The 19,427-nt window shown below is 52.7% G+C and overlaps 1 protein-coding gene across 3 annotated transcripts in view; it reads right to left on the reverse strand.

Annotated features, from left to right (window-relative positions):
* CSNK1D (casein kinase 1 delta) overlaps positions 1 to 16,027 on the reverse strand; it is a gene marked incomplete at both ends in the record, with an annotated part of 31,031 nt that extends 15,004 nt beyond the window's left edge. For all 3 annotated transcript variants that reach the window (XM_080712434.1, XM_080712435.1, XM_080712436.1), the window contains 2 exons: positions 7,177 to 7,287; positions 15,952 to 16,027. In XM_080712434.1, the coding sequence (XP_080568560.1) occupies positions 7,177 to 7,287; positions 15,952 to 16,027 (187 nt within the window). The remainder of the gene's footprint in view (positions 1 to 7,176; positions 7,288 to 15,951) is intronic.
* Positions 16,028 to 19,427: the final 3,400 nt, after the last annotated feature.

Consider the following 19,427-nt stretch of genomic DNA (forward strand, 5'->3'; position numbering starts at 1 on the left):
CGATCCACAAATAGACGGTATTCTACATTTTACATGACACCACTGTAAGCTACAGAACGCAACGACTGAGGCCCAGAGCCCAACACAGAGCTAGAGGACCACAACACAACAGCATCCGCACTGCAGCCACGTCAGCTCAGCTGTGTTCTCCAGGGAGCCCCGCCCAGGCAGGCTGAGCACGCCGCACCCCGCGGGAGAGAACTAGCACTCCAACAGCGCCCACAGCGCTAGTCTCCACGCATCTGCCTGGCTTAGTCTGCTCTTCCTATTATGAAAGTCCTCAAGCCAGGCAGGGTGGGCTCCGATCCCAGTACTTGGGAGGCTGAGACAGAAGGATCTCAGGATCCCAGCCAGCCTCAAAAACTTAGCAAGACTGTTTCAAAATAAAAACATAAAATGAGGTTAAGGGTGTAGCTCAGAGGTACAATGCCTCTGGGTTCTATGCCCCGTAACAAAAAGAAAGAAAAAGAAAGAAAAGGGCGTGGTGGCGCACGCTTGTAATCCCCGCGCTTGTAATCCCCGCGCTTGGGAGGCTGAGACAGGAGCATCGCACAGGTTCAAAGCCGCCTCAGCTACTTAGTGAGACCCTGTTTCCAAGTAAAATATAAAAGAGGTCTGGGAGTGTAGCCCACAGGTAAAAAAGCCCCAAGGTCCATCACCAGTACCACCAAAAGAAAAAAGAAAAAAAAAAGAGAAAGATCTTCCCCATGTTCTCTACTAAAATCTCTTAATTTTCTTATTTCTTGCCTACCCTCGTTTTAGTTTTGTGGAACTGGGATTGAACGCAGTGGATTCTACCTCTCAGCTACACCCCAAGCCCGATTTAATTCTTTAAATGGTCTCACTATGCTGCAGATGGTCTCACTGTATTGCTGAGGCTGGCCGTGGGCCTGCGATCCTGATCAGCCTCCTAAGTACAGGATGGCAAGTTTGCACCACCATGCCCAGCTTATTCTTGCCTATCTAAAGAATTTTTTTTTCCATATTGGGGATGGAACTCAGAGGCATTCTACCTCCGACCAGCCTGATTTATTATTCTTTATTTTTATTATTATTATTATTTTTTTTTTTTGTGGTACTGGGGGTGGAACCCAGAGGCTTTCTACCTCCAGGCTATACTCCCAGACCCATTTTTTACATTTTATTTGGAAACAGGGTCTCACTAAGTTGCTGAGAGCCTCACTCAGTAGCTGAGGCTGGCTTCGAACCTGTGCGATCCTCCTGTCTCAGCCTCCTAAGCGCGGGGATTACAAGCGTGCACCACCACGCCCGGCTATTCTTTATTTTTAAAGTGGGTCTAAGTTGCAGAAGGTCTCACTACATAGCTGAGGCTGGCCGTGAATTGTGATCATCTTGTCTCAGCCTCCAAGGTACTGGGATTACAAGTGTGTGCCACCACATCCAGCTTAAAGATTCTTGATATCACATTGATTCCTTTTTTTTTTTTTTTTTTTTTGCTAATTTTATCTACAAACTACACCCTCAGCCCTTTTTATTTCATTTCGTAACAGGGTTTTGCTAGTGAAGCAATGTTTCAAAATTAAAAAATAAGACTGGGGGTGTATCTCAGAGGTACAATGCCTCTGGGTTCAAACTCTAGTACCACACAAAAAAAATACCTTTTATAACAGATTATTGTTGATATAACAATGAATTGACCACATACTTTGGGTTTAGGGTTTACTAAATATGAAATTATATCATCTGTGTTGGGTCAAAAATTCACAGTAATTTAGTAAAGCTCTGCTTAAAAAAAAAAAAAAGTTGCTGGGGCAACTTTTTACACAGGCTTGTAATCCCAGCATTTGAGAGGCTGAGACAGGAGGATCACAGTTCAAGGACAACCTCAGCTACTTAATGAGACTGTTTCAAAATAAAGAATAAAAAAATAGGCCTGGGGGCATAGTTCAGGGGTAGAATGCTCCTGGGTTCTACTCCCAGTACCCCCCCCCACACACACACACACAAGTTAAAGAATACATGCACTATGACTACTATGTAATATTCAAAACTATAGCTTTAGCTGGGTGCAGTGGTCTCTGCCTATAACCTCAGTACCTGGGAGCTGGGAAGCTGAGACAGGGGTATTGCAGGTTGGAGACCAGCCTCAGTAACTTAGTGAGACCCTTGTTTCAAAATAAACTATATAAAATAGGGTTGGGGGTAGAATGCCTGAGTTCAACCTTCAGTACCAAACCAAGCCACAACTTCAGCTATTTAGAGACCATGCAGAGCTCGGACTAACATTCCACTCACAGCCGCAGGCGCACTGGGTGGCAAGCCATCTCTTTACAAGGTGACCAGGTGATAACAGTGTTATCCCAGGGCATTAAGAGATAGCTTAAAACACAGGAGCCAGGCAGGCGTGGTGGTACACAGGGTGCAATCCCAATACTTGGGAGGTTGAGACAGGACAATCAATGGTTCAAAGCCAGCCATGGCAATTTAGCAAGGCTCTCAGCAACCTCGTAAGACCTATTTCCAAATAAATAAAATCAGGTTAGGAGTATAGCTTGGAGGTAGAATGTCTCTGGATTCATCCCCAGTAACAAAAACAAAACAAAAAAGATAGTAAAAGTTGGGTGCGGTGGAACATGCTTAAATCCTAGCATTTGGGAGGCTGAGTCAGGAGGATCATAGTCTGAGTAGCCTCAGCTACTTAGTGAGGTCCTTTGCAACTCAGTAAGACCCTGTTTCAAAATAAAAAATAAAAATAGGGCTGGGGGTGTAGCTCAGAGGTAGAATGCCCTTGGGCTCCATCCCTAGTACCACCAAATAAATAAGTAAATAAATAGAAAATAGGGCTAGGGCTAGGGGTGTAGCACAGAGGTAGAATGCTCTTGGGTTCAACCCCCAACACCACAAAAAAATCAAAGAAAGAAAGGCACACAACATGCTAAGAGCAGAGGGCTCTTAGCTCTCGGGGCTCCCTGGCCAGAGAGGACGCAAGGTTTCTGTGCAGTGCGCACCCTTAGCTCACTGTCAGCGAACCAACTGGTGCTGAGCCCAGAAACAAGCAGCCATGACACTAGTCAGGAGATGAAGAACCTCCTATCCACAAGAAGAAATGTTACTCTCTGTGGTGCACGCTTGGAATCCCCGCGCTTGGGAGGCTGAGACAGGAGGATCGCACAGGTTCAAAGCCAGCCTCAGCTACTTAGTGAGGCTCTCAGCAACTTAGTGAGACCCTGTTTCCAAATAAAGTATAAAAAAGGTCTGGGAGTATAGCCCGGAGGTAGAAAGCCTTTGGGTTCCACCCCCAGTACAGAAAGAAAGGAAAGAAAGAAAGAAAGAAAGAAAGAAAGTCTCTGAAACTGGACATCTCACACCAGCAAAACCCAGAATCTAGAATGGATCTTAAGCCGGGTGTGGTGACACCCTCTGGCAATCCCAGTACTTGGGAGGCTGAGACGAGGCAGGTTCACTGCCAGCTTCAGCTATTTAATTAAGTGAGGCCCTCCGCAACTCAGTGAGACCCTGCTTCAAAGTAAAGAATAAAAAATAGCAGGAGGCTGACACTGAAGGATCGTGGTTCGCAGACAGCCTCAGCTACTTAGTGAGGGCCTCTGCAACTTAATGAGACCCTGTTTCAAAACAAAGAATAAAAAATAGTCGGGCGTGATGGGTACGCTTGTAATCCCCGCGCTTGGGAGGTGGAGACAGGAGGATCACGCAGGTTCGAAGTCAGCCGCGCTGGCTTAAGAAAGCCTGTTTCCAAATAAAAAAAGTATAAAATAAGTTTAGGAGTGTAGCCCAGAGGTAGAAGGGCTTATTAGGGCAGGAGGTGTAGCTCGGTGGTCGAATGCCCCTGGGTTCCATCCCCAGACCCACAACAAAACAAAAACCAAAGGAAAGAAGCTGAGCAGGGCAGAGCACGCTTGTAACCCCAGAACCTGGGAGGCTGAGGCAAGAGGATTGCAGGTTCGAGGCCAGCCACTTCAACTTGGCAAGACCCTCTTCCAAAATAAACTATGAAATGTTCCTAAACAATGTTATTCGATTTTTTAAAAAACCCATAGAGGCCGGGCGTGGTGGCGCACGCTTGTAATCCCCGCGCTTGGGAGGCGGAGACAGAAGGATCGCGCAGGTTCGAAGTAGCCGCACTGGCTTACGAGACCCTGTTTCAAAAAATTAAAAAAAAAAAAAAGGTCTGGGAGTGTAGCCCAGAGGTAGAGGCTTCCAGGAACCCCAGTACCACAAAAAACAAAACAAAACAAAACAAAAAAACCCCATAGATTTCTTTTGAGATGACAGATACAAACTGAAAAACAGCGGAAGCTCAGCAGTACAGCACTTGACTGCATGGATTTAGGCCCAGGGTTCCACTCTCACCACTGGAAAACAGAAAGTGAGTGAGAAAGAACCAACCCTGGAAGCCACGCGGTGGCGTACGCCTGTAATCCTTGCACTTGGGAGGCGGAGACAGGAGGATCAGAGACAGGAAGACCCCAGTTTCAAAGACAGCCCCAGCAAGTAGTGAGGCTCTGCCGGGCGTGGTGACGCATGCGTGTAATCCCAAACTTGGGAGGCGGTGACAGGAGGATCGCACAGGTTTGAAGCTAGCCGCGCTGGCTTAAGAGACCCAGTTTCCAAAAATAAAAAAGTATAAAATAGGTCTGGGAGTGTAGCCTGGAGGTAGAAGGGCTTCCAGGAACCCCAGTACCACAAAAAAAAAAAAAAAAAAAAAAAAAAAAAAAAAGTAGTGAGGCTCTCATCAAACTAGCAAGACCCTGTTTCAAAAGAAAAATAAAAATAGGGGTAAGGGTATGGCTTGGAGGTAGAATGTCCCCATGTTCCATCCCTATCACACACAAACAACCCTGGAAAACAGAAATGGATGTGCAAGGGTCAGCAGAGACGGACTGGGGGCTGTACAACCACAAGGTTGCCAGGGTCTAGGGCCCCGCTCAGGAGGGTGAGGGCATGGGCATCCACTCCAACACGACACTTCACATGTCAGATACATGGCATGTGAAGAACATGCATGCACTCTCGCCGGGGCTCCACACAGAGTCCCCACTCTTGCCAGACGTGAAGCAGGCCTGTGATTTCAGGATTGGGAGGCGGAGACAGGAGGACTGTATGATGAGGGACAGCCTCAGCTGCTTGGTTGAGACCTTGTTTCAAAATAAAAAAATAAAAAGGGCTGGGGGTGAGCCAGGCATGGTGGGGCACACTTGTAATCCCAGCATTCGGGAGGCTGAGACCAGCTGAGACCAGAGGATCGTGGTTCGCGGACAGCCTCAGCTACTTTGTGAGGCTCTCTGCAACTCAGTGAGACCCAGTTTTAAAATAAAGAATCAAAAATCGGGCAAGGGGTGTAGCTCAGAGGTCCAATGCCTCTTGGGTTCCATCCCCAGACTTGCAAAAAAAAAAAAAAAAAAAAAAAAAAAAATTTTAAAAAGGCTGGGGGTGTAACTCAGAGGTAGAATGCCCCTGGTTCAATCCCTAGTACCAAAAAAAAAAAAAAAAGAAAAGAAAAGAAAAGAAGACTTCTTTATCCTGTATCTGCTAATTCAGTTTAATATAGTTTAGACTTCACTCAACAAACATTACCAAAATTGTGTACTGTTTCTCTAAACGTGTTCATTTTGTGGTACTGGGGATGAAACCCAGGGGCATTCTACCCCCAAACCTATTTTTTATTCATTATTTTGAAACAGGGTCTCACTGGGTTGCAGAGGGCCTCACTAGCAGAGGTAAGCCACAAACCTGCGATCCTCCTGTCTCCGCCTCCCAAGTACTAGGACTACAAGCGTGCACCACCAGGCCCAGCTAAACACGTGTTCTCAGCCTGCAAACCTCCTGTCTCAGCCTGCCAAGTACTGAGATCACAGGCACGCACCACCAGGCCCGGCTTAATCACTGTTTCTTTTGTTCGTGCTGGAGCTCAGGGCTCTTACACACACTAGGCAAGCACTCTACCGCCATGCTGCTACACCGAGCTCTTGTTTTGAGAAAGGGCTGCCTGCCTCAGCCTCCCAAGAGCTTGGATTGCTTTTGTGCCACTGTGCAGCTGTAAAAATGGTTTTGAGAACAAACCATTAGGGTCTCCACCAAGTATGCAACAGAAGGAAACCCTGACCCACAGCTGGGGACCGGCCCTAAGGGCCAGGTGGGAAGGCCCATCTCTGGGCTTCTGTCTGGAGTCGAGAGTTCTCTAGGGACACCGACAGGCGCAGGGAGCAAGCGATTCCTCCCACTGCGCACAGGTCAAAGCAAGAGGCAACACTGCCTGCCAGGGGCAGCTGGCCACGCTCAGGACGTCTCTCCACAACGGAGGGAGGGCGCTATGCCGCCCTGCAGCGCAGCGTGCTGGGGTATGAGACCTGCTCTGACCTGAACACTACCTGGCCAGCTGCTCTGGGGGCTGTTTTTCTCCCCCACTCAAGGACCGCCAGCGCGCATGTTCACATGGACACGTCACTCCTCACACGTTTCTTAAGCCTGTGGGCTTTATGGACTCCCAGCAAAGACGATCCGACACCACCCTTTTCTGTTACCTAAAGCTAATCACAAGTCCACTGAGGCCGAGAGGGCCGCCAGGGCGCAGGCACCTGGGCCTCCTGAGACAACAGTGGGGGGGAAGGGGGGGTCATCAATTTTCATGCCCATGGCCGCCTCTAGCCACACAAAGCCCAGGCGGGCACAGTGGGCATCGTTCTCTAAGATGGACGATCTCTCTCCCGTTCCACTGAGACTATTGTGAAGTCCAGAGAACCCTGAAAGTAAGATCAAGACGGGCAACCCTGGTTCCAGAGCTGGCACACCAACTGGCCTCAGGCCCCCCAAGCCTGTAGACGAGATTTCCCGGAACTCCAAGAGTGGCGACTTGCAGAGTGTCTGAAGCTACCAAGTTCAAAACCCTTGTTCTATCCAAGAAAAAACTGGCCAGAGAGAATTCAGGTTCCCAGCAGAGAACATACGCAAGGACCAGTCCCAGGAGGGCACAGGGGAAGTGTGGCATCCTGGACAGTTGTCGAGGCTGCTGCAACCCTGCCATCCTCCTGTCTGAGCCTCTTAAGTACTGGGAATTCAAGTGTGCGCCAGGCTCTGAATAAAGCCACGAAGCCTTGGCGGGGGTGGACAGCCCTCCCCCAGACACACCCAGGGACCTCGGTTTGCAGCACTTTTCCTATTAAGACCTTGGCCTTTCCCAACAGGTAGAGAACATACCTCCTCCCTGCATCATTTTGTAGATTTTGCTCTCAATGTGGAGCTGAGGGTGTTTGGTTTTGACACATTCAAGCTTGATGGCAACTTCTTCTCCTGCAGCAATGTCCGTACCTTTGCAAAGAAAGAAAACACACACTCGTCATTTGAAGCCCACCACGCAGGCCGACAGCAGGCTTGCTGTAGAAATGAGCACTACCTGTACTTTCCAAGAAAGACCCAACGACGGACGCTTGCTATCCTGAGGCGGCGTCCTGGTGACAAATGTCTGTCACCCAATGTAGAGAAAGTGCTTGGCCTTCCATCAGCCACCTCTGCGGTGCCCGTCAGGGTCAGTCGCCAGAGCCACCAGGCCCGCCCTCTCTGATCCAGGCCGTCCTGAGCCCTGTCGGCTGGCCCCAGCACTCACTCCACCCCAAGCCCCACCACGGAAGGATTCTCTGTGCTTCCCTACTAGGTCTTTGGGAGAGTCTGAGTCTCTGGAGAGGGGCTGGGTTTTGGCCAAACCTCCACAGCCTCAAGCCAGCCAGGCGGAGCACCCACCCCACCTGCCCTTCAGCAGCCACACAGCTGCAGAGCCAGCTCCAGCCAAAGACCCTCTATCTGGCCATGGAAGGCCCCGCTCCCCTTCCTGGAGACCCCAGGCTAGAAGAGTGGGCCCTTCTCCCAGGGCTCCGCTGGGCACACGCCTTTCTTTGGTTGTGGCTAATACCGCGCTAGTTCCCAGGAGGCACTGGAGGGGTGGGCTTGGCATCTGTTTCCCACGGGGCTAAGGGGATGGATAGGTTGACGGTCACGTAGCACTGAGAGCCCCAGGTGAAAGGCAGAGCAAAGCCAGAGCATTAGGACAAGCCCACTGCTGCGTCCGCCCTGTCCAGGGCACACCCACCAACACGGGAGCCACACCGCCACCCAGATGTCCGCCCGACACAGCCATGGCTGGCACTGCAGATCCACAGGACTGACCCAGCTCATCACTGCCACTGCCCGTCCAAGGTGTAAGAACTTCACACACCTCCACAGGCAGCTCCGGGCCCTCAACCAGGCCATCCATCTAACTTCCTACCCCATCAGAAGACAAATGACTTCATCAAGTATACCCTGCAGACGAAGAATGGCCTCTACGTCCTCCTGAGGACCTGGACTGAGCTCGACTCGCCAGCGGGGAGGGACCTGACTCATCTCACTGGCTATGCCACAGACTCCCTGCGCCCAAAGCAGCTTCTGGGGACCGCACTGCCATCCTCGCCAGCTGGCAGGTCCAGCGACAAGATAGCCTGGGCCAGCCAGCCTACAGGACCATATCTTCAAGAAGCCAGAGAGCACCTCCAGCCTCACTATTCAGGGGCCACTACGGCGCATGTCTAACAGTCACCCCTGCAATACTGACAGGCTTGGAGAGAAAAACCGCTGGCAACGCTGGCACATGAGATGAACGACATCCTGCCCTCCTGGAGGACGAGCCAGGAAGGCGGCCTCACGTCCGATAACCAGCTAGAGGGACAGCTGGACACAAGCTGCAATGTGTGCGGACAGCACGCTCTGGGGTCTCGTCACTGATCAGGTGGAAGGATCAGGCACACAGCTCCTGCGCAGACCCACTGCTCTCTAGCCCCGCCTCCTCGCCTGGCACTGTCCAAGCCCCACTAGCAATGCCGCTCCAAGCCCAGTCCTCACACTCACCAACCCACAAGGGGAAATACAGGACAAGCAACTCTGACAGCAATTTGGCATGGCCCCAACACCTCTATCTTACTGTCTCAAAGTTGTGGTCTGAGTCAGGCGTGGTGGCGCCTACTTGTAATCCCAGCATTTTGAAGGCCGAAACAGGAGGATCGTGGTTCGAGGACAGCCCCAGCTAGTGAGACCCCTTGCATCACAGTAAGGCCCTGTTTCAAAACAAAGAATAAAAAAATAGGGCTGGGGGTGTAGCTCGGAGGTAGAATGCCCCTGGGTTTCATCCTCAGTATTGCAAAAATTAAAAATAATAATTAATAAAATATTTTTTTAAAAGGACCAGAGCTGGGCATGGTGGCGCACACTTGTGATCCCAGCATTCAGGAGGCTGAGACCAGAGGATCAGAGGATCGTGGTTCGCGGACAACCTCAGCGACTTAGTGAGGCCCTCTGCAACTTAGTGAGACCCTGTTTCAAATTAAAAAGAATAAAAAATAGGGCAGGGGGTGTAGCCCGGAGGTCAAATGTCCCTGGGTTCCATCCCCATACCCAGAAGAAAAAAAAAAGGACCAGGATTGTGGCCCTCAAACACAATGCCCTTGGGCATGCCCCTTCCCCACCGAGACCTACAACAGATTGGAAACTACAACAAGTCTGAGAAGTGTTACTAGAAGACACAGGTTTTTGAAATACTCTCCAGAGCCGGGTATGGTGGCACACACTTGTAAACCCAGCATTTGGGAGGCTGAGACCGGAGGATCGTGGTTGGCGGACAGCCTCAGCTACTAAGTGAGGCCCTCTGCAACTCAGTGAGACCCGGTTTCAAAATAAAGAATAAAAAGTAGGGCAGGAGGTGTAGCTCGGAGGTCGAATGCCCCTGGGTTCCATCCCCAGACCCTTAAAAAAAAAAAAAAAAAAAAAAAAACACTCTCCAGAACCAAGGATTACAGATTGAGACAAGTCCAACCAGGCGACAAGCCAACGTTTGCTCAGGTTCTGCGCTTAGGCCTCAGGCCGTGCATCACCCAAACCACCTCAAAGCTTCCGTGTTGCTCAACCACCCTGGTCTGAGCAGGACAGGACCCCTTGTCAGGCAGAGGGTAAGGGTAACAAAATTATTTCCTTCAGGAGAAGCTGGAGAATTACATGAACCTAGCCCAGAGCATCACCCTGTCCTGGGAGGGAGGGAACTCTGAATTACCAGGCTGGTTGCTGGTAATTCCTACAGAGAACTGTCAACAGGGAACCACCCTGGATAGAAGGGCAAAGGTCAGGCCTCGAGGAAACAGTGGGCAAGGTGGTATGAAGCTCTCACTGACCCTGACCCGTAGTATAAAGTCAGGTTGTAAAGACTGAGACAGGACTGAAGATTCAAGGCCAGCTCAAAAAAGAGCCAGGGCATGGTGACACACACTTGTAATCCCAGCATTTGGGAGGCTGAGACTAGAGGATCGCGGTTCGTGGACAGCCTCAGCTACTTAGTGAGACCCTCCATAACCTAGTGAGACCCTGTTTCAAAAAATAAAAATAGGGCAGGGGCTGTAGCTTGGAGGTCGAATGCCCCTGGGTTCCATCCCCAGACCCACAAAAAAGGAAAAACAAAAAACAAAAACAAAAACCAGGTTTGGTGGCACACACCCCAGCCCTTGGGAGGCTTCATAGGTTCAAAGCCAGCCTCAGCTAATTAGTGAGACTCAGCAAGTTAGTAAAACCTTGTTTCCAAATAAAGTATAAAAGCCCCTGGGTTCCACCCCCAGTACCACCAAAAAAACAAAGCCAGACGCTGTGGCGCACACCTGTAATCCCAATACCTGGGAAGCTGACAGGAGGCAGGTTCAAGGCCTTAGTTCAGCAACTTAGTGAGACCCTCGGCAACTTGGAAAGATGTTAAAAAAAAAAAAAGAGCCAGGCTGAGACAGGAGGATCACAGGTTCCAAGCCAGCCTCAGCCACTCAGCAAGGTCCTCAGCAACTTAGTGAGATCCTGTTTCCAAATAAGGAATAAAATCAGAATGAGGCTGTATAACTTGGAGGTATAATGCCTCCAAGTTCAATCACCAGTACCAAAAAATTAAATAAAAATAAAAATAAATAGAAGAGCTTGGGAGGCAGAATGCCTATGGGTGCAATCACAACAGTGCGAGAAAGACATGAAAACCTGAGATGAAGTTTTAGCTTCCAGAGGTGCCCCTGCACAACTGGGCACGGTGACCTCTGCTTGTCATTGCAGTACTTGGGGGGCTGAGCCTGGAGGGGCGCAGGTTTGTGGCCAGCCTCAGCTACACAGTGAGGGCCCCGGAACTTAGTGAGACCCTGCTTCCAAATAAAGAATAAAAACTAGGGCTGGAGGGTAGAATGCGCCTGGGTTCCATCCTCAGGGCTGGAAAAAAAAAAGATGCCCATGCACACGATGAAGTCCAACACACTGTCTACCCAGACAAACGGTGGGCAGAGGAGGCTGTGGGCAGAGCACAAAGGCCAACAGCACTCAAGAAAAAACCTCCCACAGGCACTGACCAGGCCCTACCCTGCTTTGGAGGTCAGAAGAGATGCGCTCAGGGCAGTGTGGCCATAGCCAGGCGTGGTGGCACACGCTGTACTGGGGGCTGAGTCAAGAGGATCGCAGGTTCACAGCCAGCCTTAGCTACCTAGTGAGGCCCTCTGCAACGAGACCCTGTTTCCAAATAAAGAATAAAAGATAGGTTTGGGGGTGTCGCTCGAAGGTAAAAGGCCCCTGGGATCCACCCCCAATACCGCAAAAAAAAAAAAAAAAAAAAAAAAAAAAAAAATTAAAAAAGAAAAAGTAAATATAAAATAACTCGGAGTAGGATGCCCCTGGGTTCAATCCCCAGTACACCCTCACACACAAAAGAACCCTTCGTTCTACCAGTTAGGTCCACAACCCTCCTGCTTGCTTCTAGAAGAGCAGTGAGGACAAGGGCAACCCCCACCCTGGAGGCACGCCACTCACACAGCCAGGCCTGCTCACACTGGGCTGGGGACACGCTAAGGTACTGGCTCGGCCAGTGACCTCCACCTGCCTGTGACCCTAGTGCCAAGAGGCAGCTCAGCAATTTAGTAAGAGACCCTGTGTACAAGTAGATAGGGCTGAGGGTATATAGTTCAGAGGTAGAATGCCCCAGGTTCAATCCCCAGCAGAGAGAGACAGACAGACAGACACAGACATAGATGAAGGTATGAGGATCCCAAGCTCCATGCCATCATGGCCAATTTAGAGACACCCTGTCTCAAAATAAATTTTATTTATTTATTTTGGTGGTACTGGGGATGGAACCGTTCTAACTCCGGGCTACACTACCAGAATTATTTATATATTTTTTTTATTTGGAAACAGGGTCTCTTTTGCCAGTGAGGCTGGCTTCAAACCTGTGTAATCCTCCTGTCTCCACCTCCCAAGCGCGGGGATTACAAGCGTGCGCCACCACGCCCGGCTCCCAACCTTTTAAATTTTATTTTGAGCTGGGCGTGGTGGTGCACGCTTGTAATCCCCACGCTTGGGAGGCTGAGACAGGAGGATCACGCAGGTTCAGCCTCAGCTACTTAGTGAAGCTCCTGGCAACTCAGTGAAACCCTGCTTCCAAATATAATATAAAATAGGTCTTAGGAGTGTGGTCCAGAGGTAGAAAGCCCCTGGGTTCCATTCCTGGTACCATAAAAAAAAGAAAAAGAAAAAAGGCTGAGGACAGCACATTGTGGTGGTTCTGTATGCTTACCATCCAAGTACTTGGGGGCTGAGACAGGAAGAGTGCAGGTTCAAGCCCAACTTCAACAACTTAGGAGACCTGTTTAAACGGGGAGGGAGGCATGGGCGGGAATGCAGGGCTCAGTGTCAGGGCGCCTGCCTGGCAGGCACAGGACCCTGGGTTTGATCCTCAATACTGGGGAGTGGGGGGCCTGGCTGGCTGTTTTCCAATGTTAAGTTTTTAAGTGGCATACTGCCAGCAAAAGTAAAAGACTGTTTTCTACTGCCGCAAAACCCCCATCACTTCCAAAGTGATGGGCTGATGGGAGAGGGAAGGGGCAGAGGCTGCCTTAAACCCACCTGCAGTGCCAGGACACACACCATGGCCCGAGTGAGTGGCGGCGCTGGCTGGGCCTGGACCATCCGGCTCAGGCTCAGCACACGCTCTCTGAAACAGGAGGCACCGGAGAGCCCGCCGCTGCTCCCTTGAACAGGCAGTCTTGGGGAAAGATGCGCATAACTGGGCAGGGCACCCATGCTGCCAGGGAAGGCACACCACGCGGGCATCCGCACCAATGCGGGTGGCTTCCCTCCTCCCAGCCCCAGACACCCGGGAGCACAAAGTCCAGGCAGAAACCCAGACTCCCAAGGGTCAGGCTCAAAGGAAGGCGGGACGCACTGGGGAAGTCGCCTTTCTGAGAAATACCAAAGTGGCAGCGGTTAGAAATGGTTTCAATTAAATGCCAACTAAAACACACATACACATAGACAAGACCCAATCCTCATATGTAAATCATCTGCCCTCTCTGACTCTGGTGGAACATGGCTCAGACCCGTCTTTCTACACATCTTACTCAAGCTAACACAACCATCTTATGTTTCAGTTCCTCCCGGGACAGGACGGACAGCAACGCGGACCAAGAGCAAATGCCTTGGGCAGGCTGGCGGACTAGTACGGGAGGCCGAGACAAGAGGGTTGCAGGCTAGAGGCCAGCCTCGGCAAATTAGTGAGCCCCTCAGCAACTGAGATCCTATTTCTTTTTCTTTGATTTTGTTTTGCAGTACTGGGGATGGAACCCAGTGGCATTCTACCTCCGAGCTACACCCCAAGCCCTATTTTTCAGTCTTTATTTTGAAGCAGGGTCTCACTGAGTTGGGAAGGGCCTAAGTAGTACCTGAGGCTGCCCACGAACCAAAATCCTCCTGTCTCAGCCTCCCAAATGCTGGGATTACAAGCATGAGCCACCACACCCAGCTCTAGATCCTATTTTAAAAAAAAGTAAAAAGAGCTGGGATTAGCTGGAGTGGTGGCGCAGGCTGTAATCCCAGCATTTGGGAGGCTGAGACAGGAAGACCGCAGGAACCGCCTCAGCTACTTAGGGAAGCCCTCTGCCAACTCAGTGAGACCTTGTTTCCAAATAAAGAATAAAAAATAGGGCTGGAGGGTAGCTTGGAGGTAGAATGCCCTGGGTTCCATCCTCAGTATTGAGGAGAAAAAAGAAAAAGAAAAAAAAAAAGGGGGGCTGGGGTTGTAGGCCGGAGGTAGAATGCTCCTGGGTTCAGTTCTCACTGCCAAAAAAGCAAGACCGCGGGTGCCCAGCCCCCAACAAGAAGTGGGAGCATGTTCCAGTGGATGGGTCACTTCCACCCCACAGCCTCGGTGATCCCTCGCAGACCCCTCAGGAAGAGGCTGGCCCAACAGGCCAAGTCCCACGACGCGCCCGGCACGGATGTCAAAGGACGCGGCATAAGTGAGCAGCGCTGCCCATGAAGCCCGCACCCTCCATGGGCGACGCTTACACCTCTGTAGATGGGCGGCACCACACCATCACCTGTCAGAATTGATCACCAGAAAGCTATCTGGCAAGGCCTTGGAGAAGTCTCCAAGTACCCAGCTTCTGATGCCTGCACAGGGTGACTAATGGACTGACTTATCAGTACAGCTCTTAGATCCTGAGGTTAAAACCTGTGCCAAAATCTATTGTTCTATAAATATGCCAAACGGCTCCCATTTACCCAGGACTCTTAACTACCAAAATACTGCCGAGAAGGCATCTGGCTAACTACTGGGTTATAAATATTTAAAATAGTGAAACCCAAGTGTCTGTGCAGCTCTGTCCTCAGCAGACCACTGTAAGCCCAAGCTCAAAGACATCATGGCATGCCATGGGGCTACCCTGTAGGTTAACAGAAAGCCAAAGTAGTCCTGAGTGCTGGGAAGGAAAAGGTGGGGAGCCTCCCACCTGGATCATGGAAAGGCAAAGCCCAAGGCCTGCAGACACCTGACCTCCGGTAGCCCCGACAGGCTGCCTTGCTCAGCAGAACATATATGTGTGTCCCCTCTGCGGGCACACTACTGCCAGGCTCCCCACGCTCAAGTTTAGGGGCTCGGATTAAATCACTCCTAAAACAACTCCATTAAGAAATGCCTAAAAACTTCATTTTACAATTCCCAACTGAGACAACCACCCAGGGTCTTCTAACATTTTTTTCAAGTCTACCTTGACAATTTTAACGGTGAAAAGGATAGCTCGTGAGAACTTCCCTGCCACTCCTCTTGCCTCCAATTTAACAGACTCCACAGTCACCCAAGTTCGATTCCTCGCGCCCAGGTACCAAGTACTCAGCTTGGACGCTCCGTGTGTAGTCGATGGCCATCCGGAGGCCCTGGCCAGCCTGGACCCTAGGTCTGGGGAGACCGCTTCTTTCTGTTTAGGACCAAGGTGGCAGCCGGAGGGTGGGTCGGTCAGCCGGTGCAAGCAGCCGGCACTTCCTCATTTCTGACCGGACACTCCCCGGCTCCACGCTGCATTCGGGGTGTTTTGACATTTCCCTCCACATGTGCGAGACAGAGAGTCAGTCTGGGGGTCGTGTGTGTGTGTGCTTGGGGGGCGCAACGCTGCGGAGCAGAGCCTAGCCTTTGTTTACTGCGGTGACCTTAGGCGGGGGAGGGAGCCGCCGCCCGGCCCCGGGGCCCAGGCCCTGCCCCCTCCGGCCCCTCCCCCAGGCGCGCCGCCCCTCCCCCAGGCCCGCTGCCCCCAGGCCCCCGGGCCCCCTCCCGGCCCCCGACCCCAAAGACCCAGCCCCAGCCCTGCCTCCCTCCCGGCCCCCGACCCCAAAGACCCAGTTCCAGGCCCCCGGGCCCCCTCCCGGCCCCCGACCCCAAAGACCCAGCCCCAGCCCTGCCTCCCTCCCGGCCCCCGACCCCAAAGACCCAGCCCCAGCCCTGCCTCCCTCCCGGCCCCGCCGACCCCAGCCCTCCGGGCGTCTGCCCCGCCCCGGGCGGCGCTCGCCCCGCGGCCGTTGGGCTGCGGGCTGCACGGCCCGCGCGGCCGGCCTCCCGGCGACCCCGCCTGCGGCCCCGCACTCGGGGCGCTCGGACCCGGCGCCGGCCCTCACCGAGATAGATGTCTCCGAAGGAGCCGCTGCCGATCTTGCGGCCCAGCCGGTACCTGTTCCCGACCCTCAGCTCCATGGCGGCGGCGCGGCTCGCTCCTGTCCGCCCGGCCGCTTCCTGGGTCTGCGCTCCGGGAGGCGGCGCCGCTGCTGCCGCTACTGCGGGTCCGGTCCGGCTCCGCCCCCCTCACGGCCCCGCTTTCACCATCGCTTTCCGGCCGCCCCGCCGCTCCCAGCGCCTCAATACGGGGCGGATGGGACAGTCCGAGCGCCGCCGCCGCTGCTCCGGCCCCTGCCGGCCCCGCTCGCCCTCTCCCCGCCGCGGATGGACTCGGATCTTCCGGGCCTAAAACCCCCTTCAGCTGCCTAAAGGAGCCGCCGCCATCGCGCTGTGACGTCACTTCCCCTAGCAACCGGAGGGGCGGGGCCACGGCGGCCGGGGCGGGGCCTGGCCGCCGGCCGGTGCCGCCGCGCACGCGCAGAGCCGTCTCCGTGCCCGGGCCGGTCCTCGCGCTGTCCACGCGCGGACTTGTCCTTAGCGCACGTAGGCTCCGCTTGGTCACGCTGGGCGTTTTGTTTGTTCCCGGTAGGTGTCGGGGAAGCTGGAGCTCCTGGGGACAGGCCCCAGGCGGAGGGGCCCCGGGCGGTACCTTTTCGCAGGGGGTAAGGGAGCTCCAGGCATGTCTCAGGTCACAGACGTGCAGGCCAGCCTGCAGGAGCTGCCGGCCCCTGGCCTTGGGACGCTGCAGGACGTCAGCACCTGTGGTCTTTGCCACTCCTCACGGCTAACTCGAGGGCGGAGCAGGAGCGCGCCTCCTGGCCCCCAGAGGCCGTGGAGTTCCTTGTGGAACCAGGGCTGCAGGAGTGACGCCTGGAAACCTGCCTGCCTTGAGTGCCGTCGGCCTGCAGACTGAGTCAACACTGCTATCTGATTTTTGTTGTATCTGAACATTCTTCCTGGCCAAGGCTAATAAGGATGTGGAAGTTCAGGTCGACGGCCAGCCTCAAACTGGGATGCACCCTCAGAGAAACCCCACGCAGGAGGCGTAGGGAAACCAAGAGGAGCGGCCTGCCCACTCGAGCTCCCCAGGCCTGTGCACAGGCCTAGGCTTTTCTCTGCACAAGTAGCGTAGGTGCAGCTAGCTGCCTGGTGCCCTCTCTCAGAGCTGTGGACTGGGAAGTGGAGCAAAGCAGCCCAGCCGGCCGAGCCCGCCCCAGGCAGCCGAGTGGGAGCCGGGCCTGGTTCTTGAGCGTTACCTGACAGTTCCTGGAGACAGGAGACAGCAGAAGGCCAACCTCACTAGTGGCCAGTGAGTGTTTAGCAGTCTTAAAGGGCTCAGAGGGGGACTTCGCTGCACTGGTAAAAATAACTTTGATGATGGGAGATTTGCTCATGGCCATTTGTGGATGAGCAGGGCCTGACTCCCCGAGAGAAGATCACCAGGCAGCCTCACAGCGGAAGGGACCTGGTGCCCACTCCCTGGTGGCAGCTGTTTAAGCTGCCCCCTTTGCAGCCTCTTTGGAGCTGATCTTGGACCAGTCACCCCTGTTGGCACTCTGGTACCAACAGGAAAAGGAAGCCAAGCTGGGCGGGGTGGCGCACACTTGTAATCCCAGCATTCGGGAGGATGAGACAGGAGGATCGCGGTTCTCGGCCAGCCTCAGATACTTAGTGAGGCCCGCTGCAACTCAGTGAGACCCTGTCTCAAAATAAAGAATAAAAAATAGGGCAGGGAGTGTAGCTCAGAGGTTGAATGCCTCAGTTCCATCCCCAGACCTGCAAAAAAAAGAAGAAAAAAAGAAAAAGAAAAAGGAAGCCAGGTACTGTGGTACAGGTCTGTAATCCTAGCTACTTGGGAGGCTGAGACAAGAGGATCAAATTAGAGAGGCCTGGGGGTGTAGCTCTGTGGTAGAGCACTCTTGGATTTATTTATTTATTTATTTATTATTATTTATTTATTGTGGTACTGGGGATGGAACTCAGGAGCCTTGTACCTCCAGGTTATACTCCCAGACCTAGTTTATACTTTATTTGGAAACAGGGTCTGACTAAGCTGCTGAGAGCCTCACTAAGTAGCTGAGGCTGGCTTGAAACCCACTTGATCCTCCAGTCTCAGGCTCCCAAGTGCTGGGATTGCAAACATGCGCCACCACGCCCGGCACCACCCTTGGGTTTAATTTCCCAGTACAGCAAAGAAAGAAAGAACCGAACAAACAGGAAAGGAAGTAGAGTACTGGAGGTGTTCCCAGGCCTGGGGCTCTGCATGAGTCCCCTGTTTGTTTATTTTTATTTTTTGTGGTGCTGCAGATTGAACCCTGGGGTATTCTGCCTCCAAGCTAAACCCCACTCCTGTGTTTGTATTCTTTATTTTGAATTATGTTGCAGAGGGCCTCACTAAGTAGTTAGCCATGAACCTGCAATCCTCCTGTCTCAGCCTCCCAAGTACATGCGCCACCACGCCTGGCTTTACGTTTTTATTTTTTGGTATTGGGAGGCTCGAACCTAAGGGTATTTTACCTTGTAGCAAAACCCCTGGCTATCTTTATTCTATTTTGAAATAGGTCTCACTAAATTGCTGAGGCTGTCCTCAAACCAGCAATCCTCCTGCCATAGGCTCCCAAGTGCTGGGATTGCAGGGTGCACCGCCACACCCAGCTCCGTTTATCATCTTAATTGGTCAGGATAATCAGCTGACACAGGAACCAAAGTTCTTTTTTTTTTTTTTTTCAGGTCTGGGGATGGAACCCAGAGACATTTAACCTCCGAGCTACACCCCCTGCCCAATTTTTAATTCTTTATTTTGAAGCAGGATCTCACTGAGTTGCGGAGGGCCTCACTAAGTAGCTGAGGCTGTCTGGGAACCGCGATCCTCAGGTCTCAGCCTCCCGAATGCTGGGATTACAAGCATGTGCCACCACGCCCGGTTTTATACTTTATTTTGAAACAGGGTCTCACTAAGTCGCGGAGGGCTTCACTAAGTAGCTGAGGCTGTCCGTGAACCACGATCCTCCAGTCTCAGCTACTTAGTGAGGCCCTCCGCAACTCATCTCCTAAATGCTGGGATTACAAGAGTGCGCCACTGCGCTTGTAGGGACCAAAGTTCTTGCTTGGGTTTTCCTTCATCCTTGAGGAGGCAGCATCCAGAATGGGCGGGAACAGGGTAGTGCGGCCCCTCTGGAGGGCCACATCCCAGGGACATGGGGCAGGATTCTTGACCCATCGTTCCAGCAGGTGGTGTGCCCCGGAGCCTCCGCCGGGCTGTGCTCAGGACGGCTGCTCCCCACTGCTGGTCTCTGGCAGGGAGACAAACCTCTCTGGCTGCCCTAGGGGCTCCCTCAGCCTTGCGCTGGCGTGAGCTCAGGGAGGGCCGGATGGCAGGGCCTGCGTCCTCCTCCCATTTGGATGCTCACAAGATGCACCCGTGGTATGTTGAGGGTAGCCTCGTCAGCCTCCTAGATTACACTGACCCCAACGGATG

The sequence above is a fragment of the Muscardinus avellanarius genome, assembly GCF_963383645.1.
Source record: "Muscardinus avellanarius genome assembly, chromosome: 16".
In the NCBI taxonomy this organism is placed as follows: domain Eukaryota; kingdom Metazoa; phylum Chordata; class Mammalia; order Rodentia; family Gliridae; genus Muscardinus; species Muscardinus avellanarius.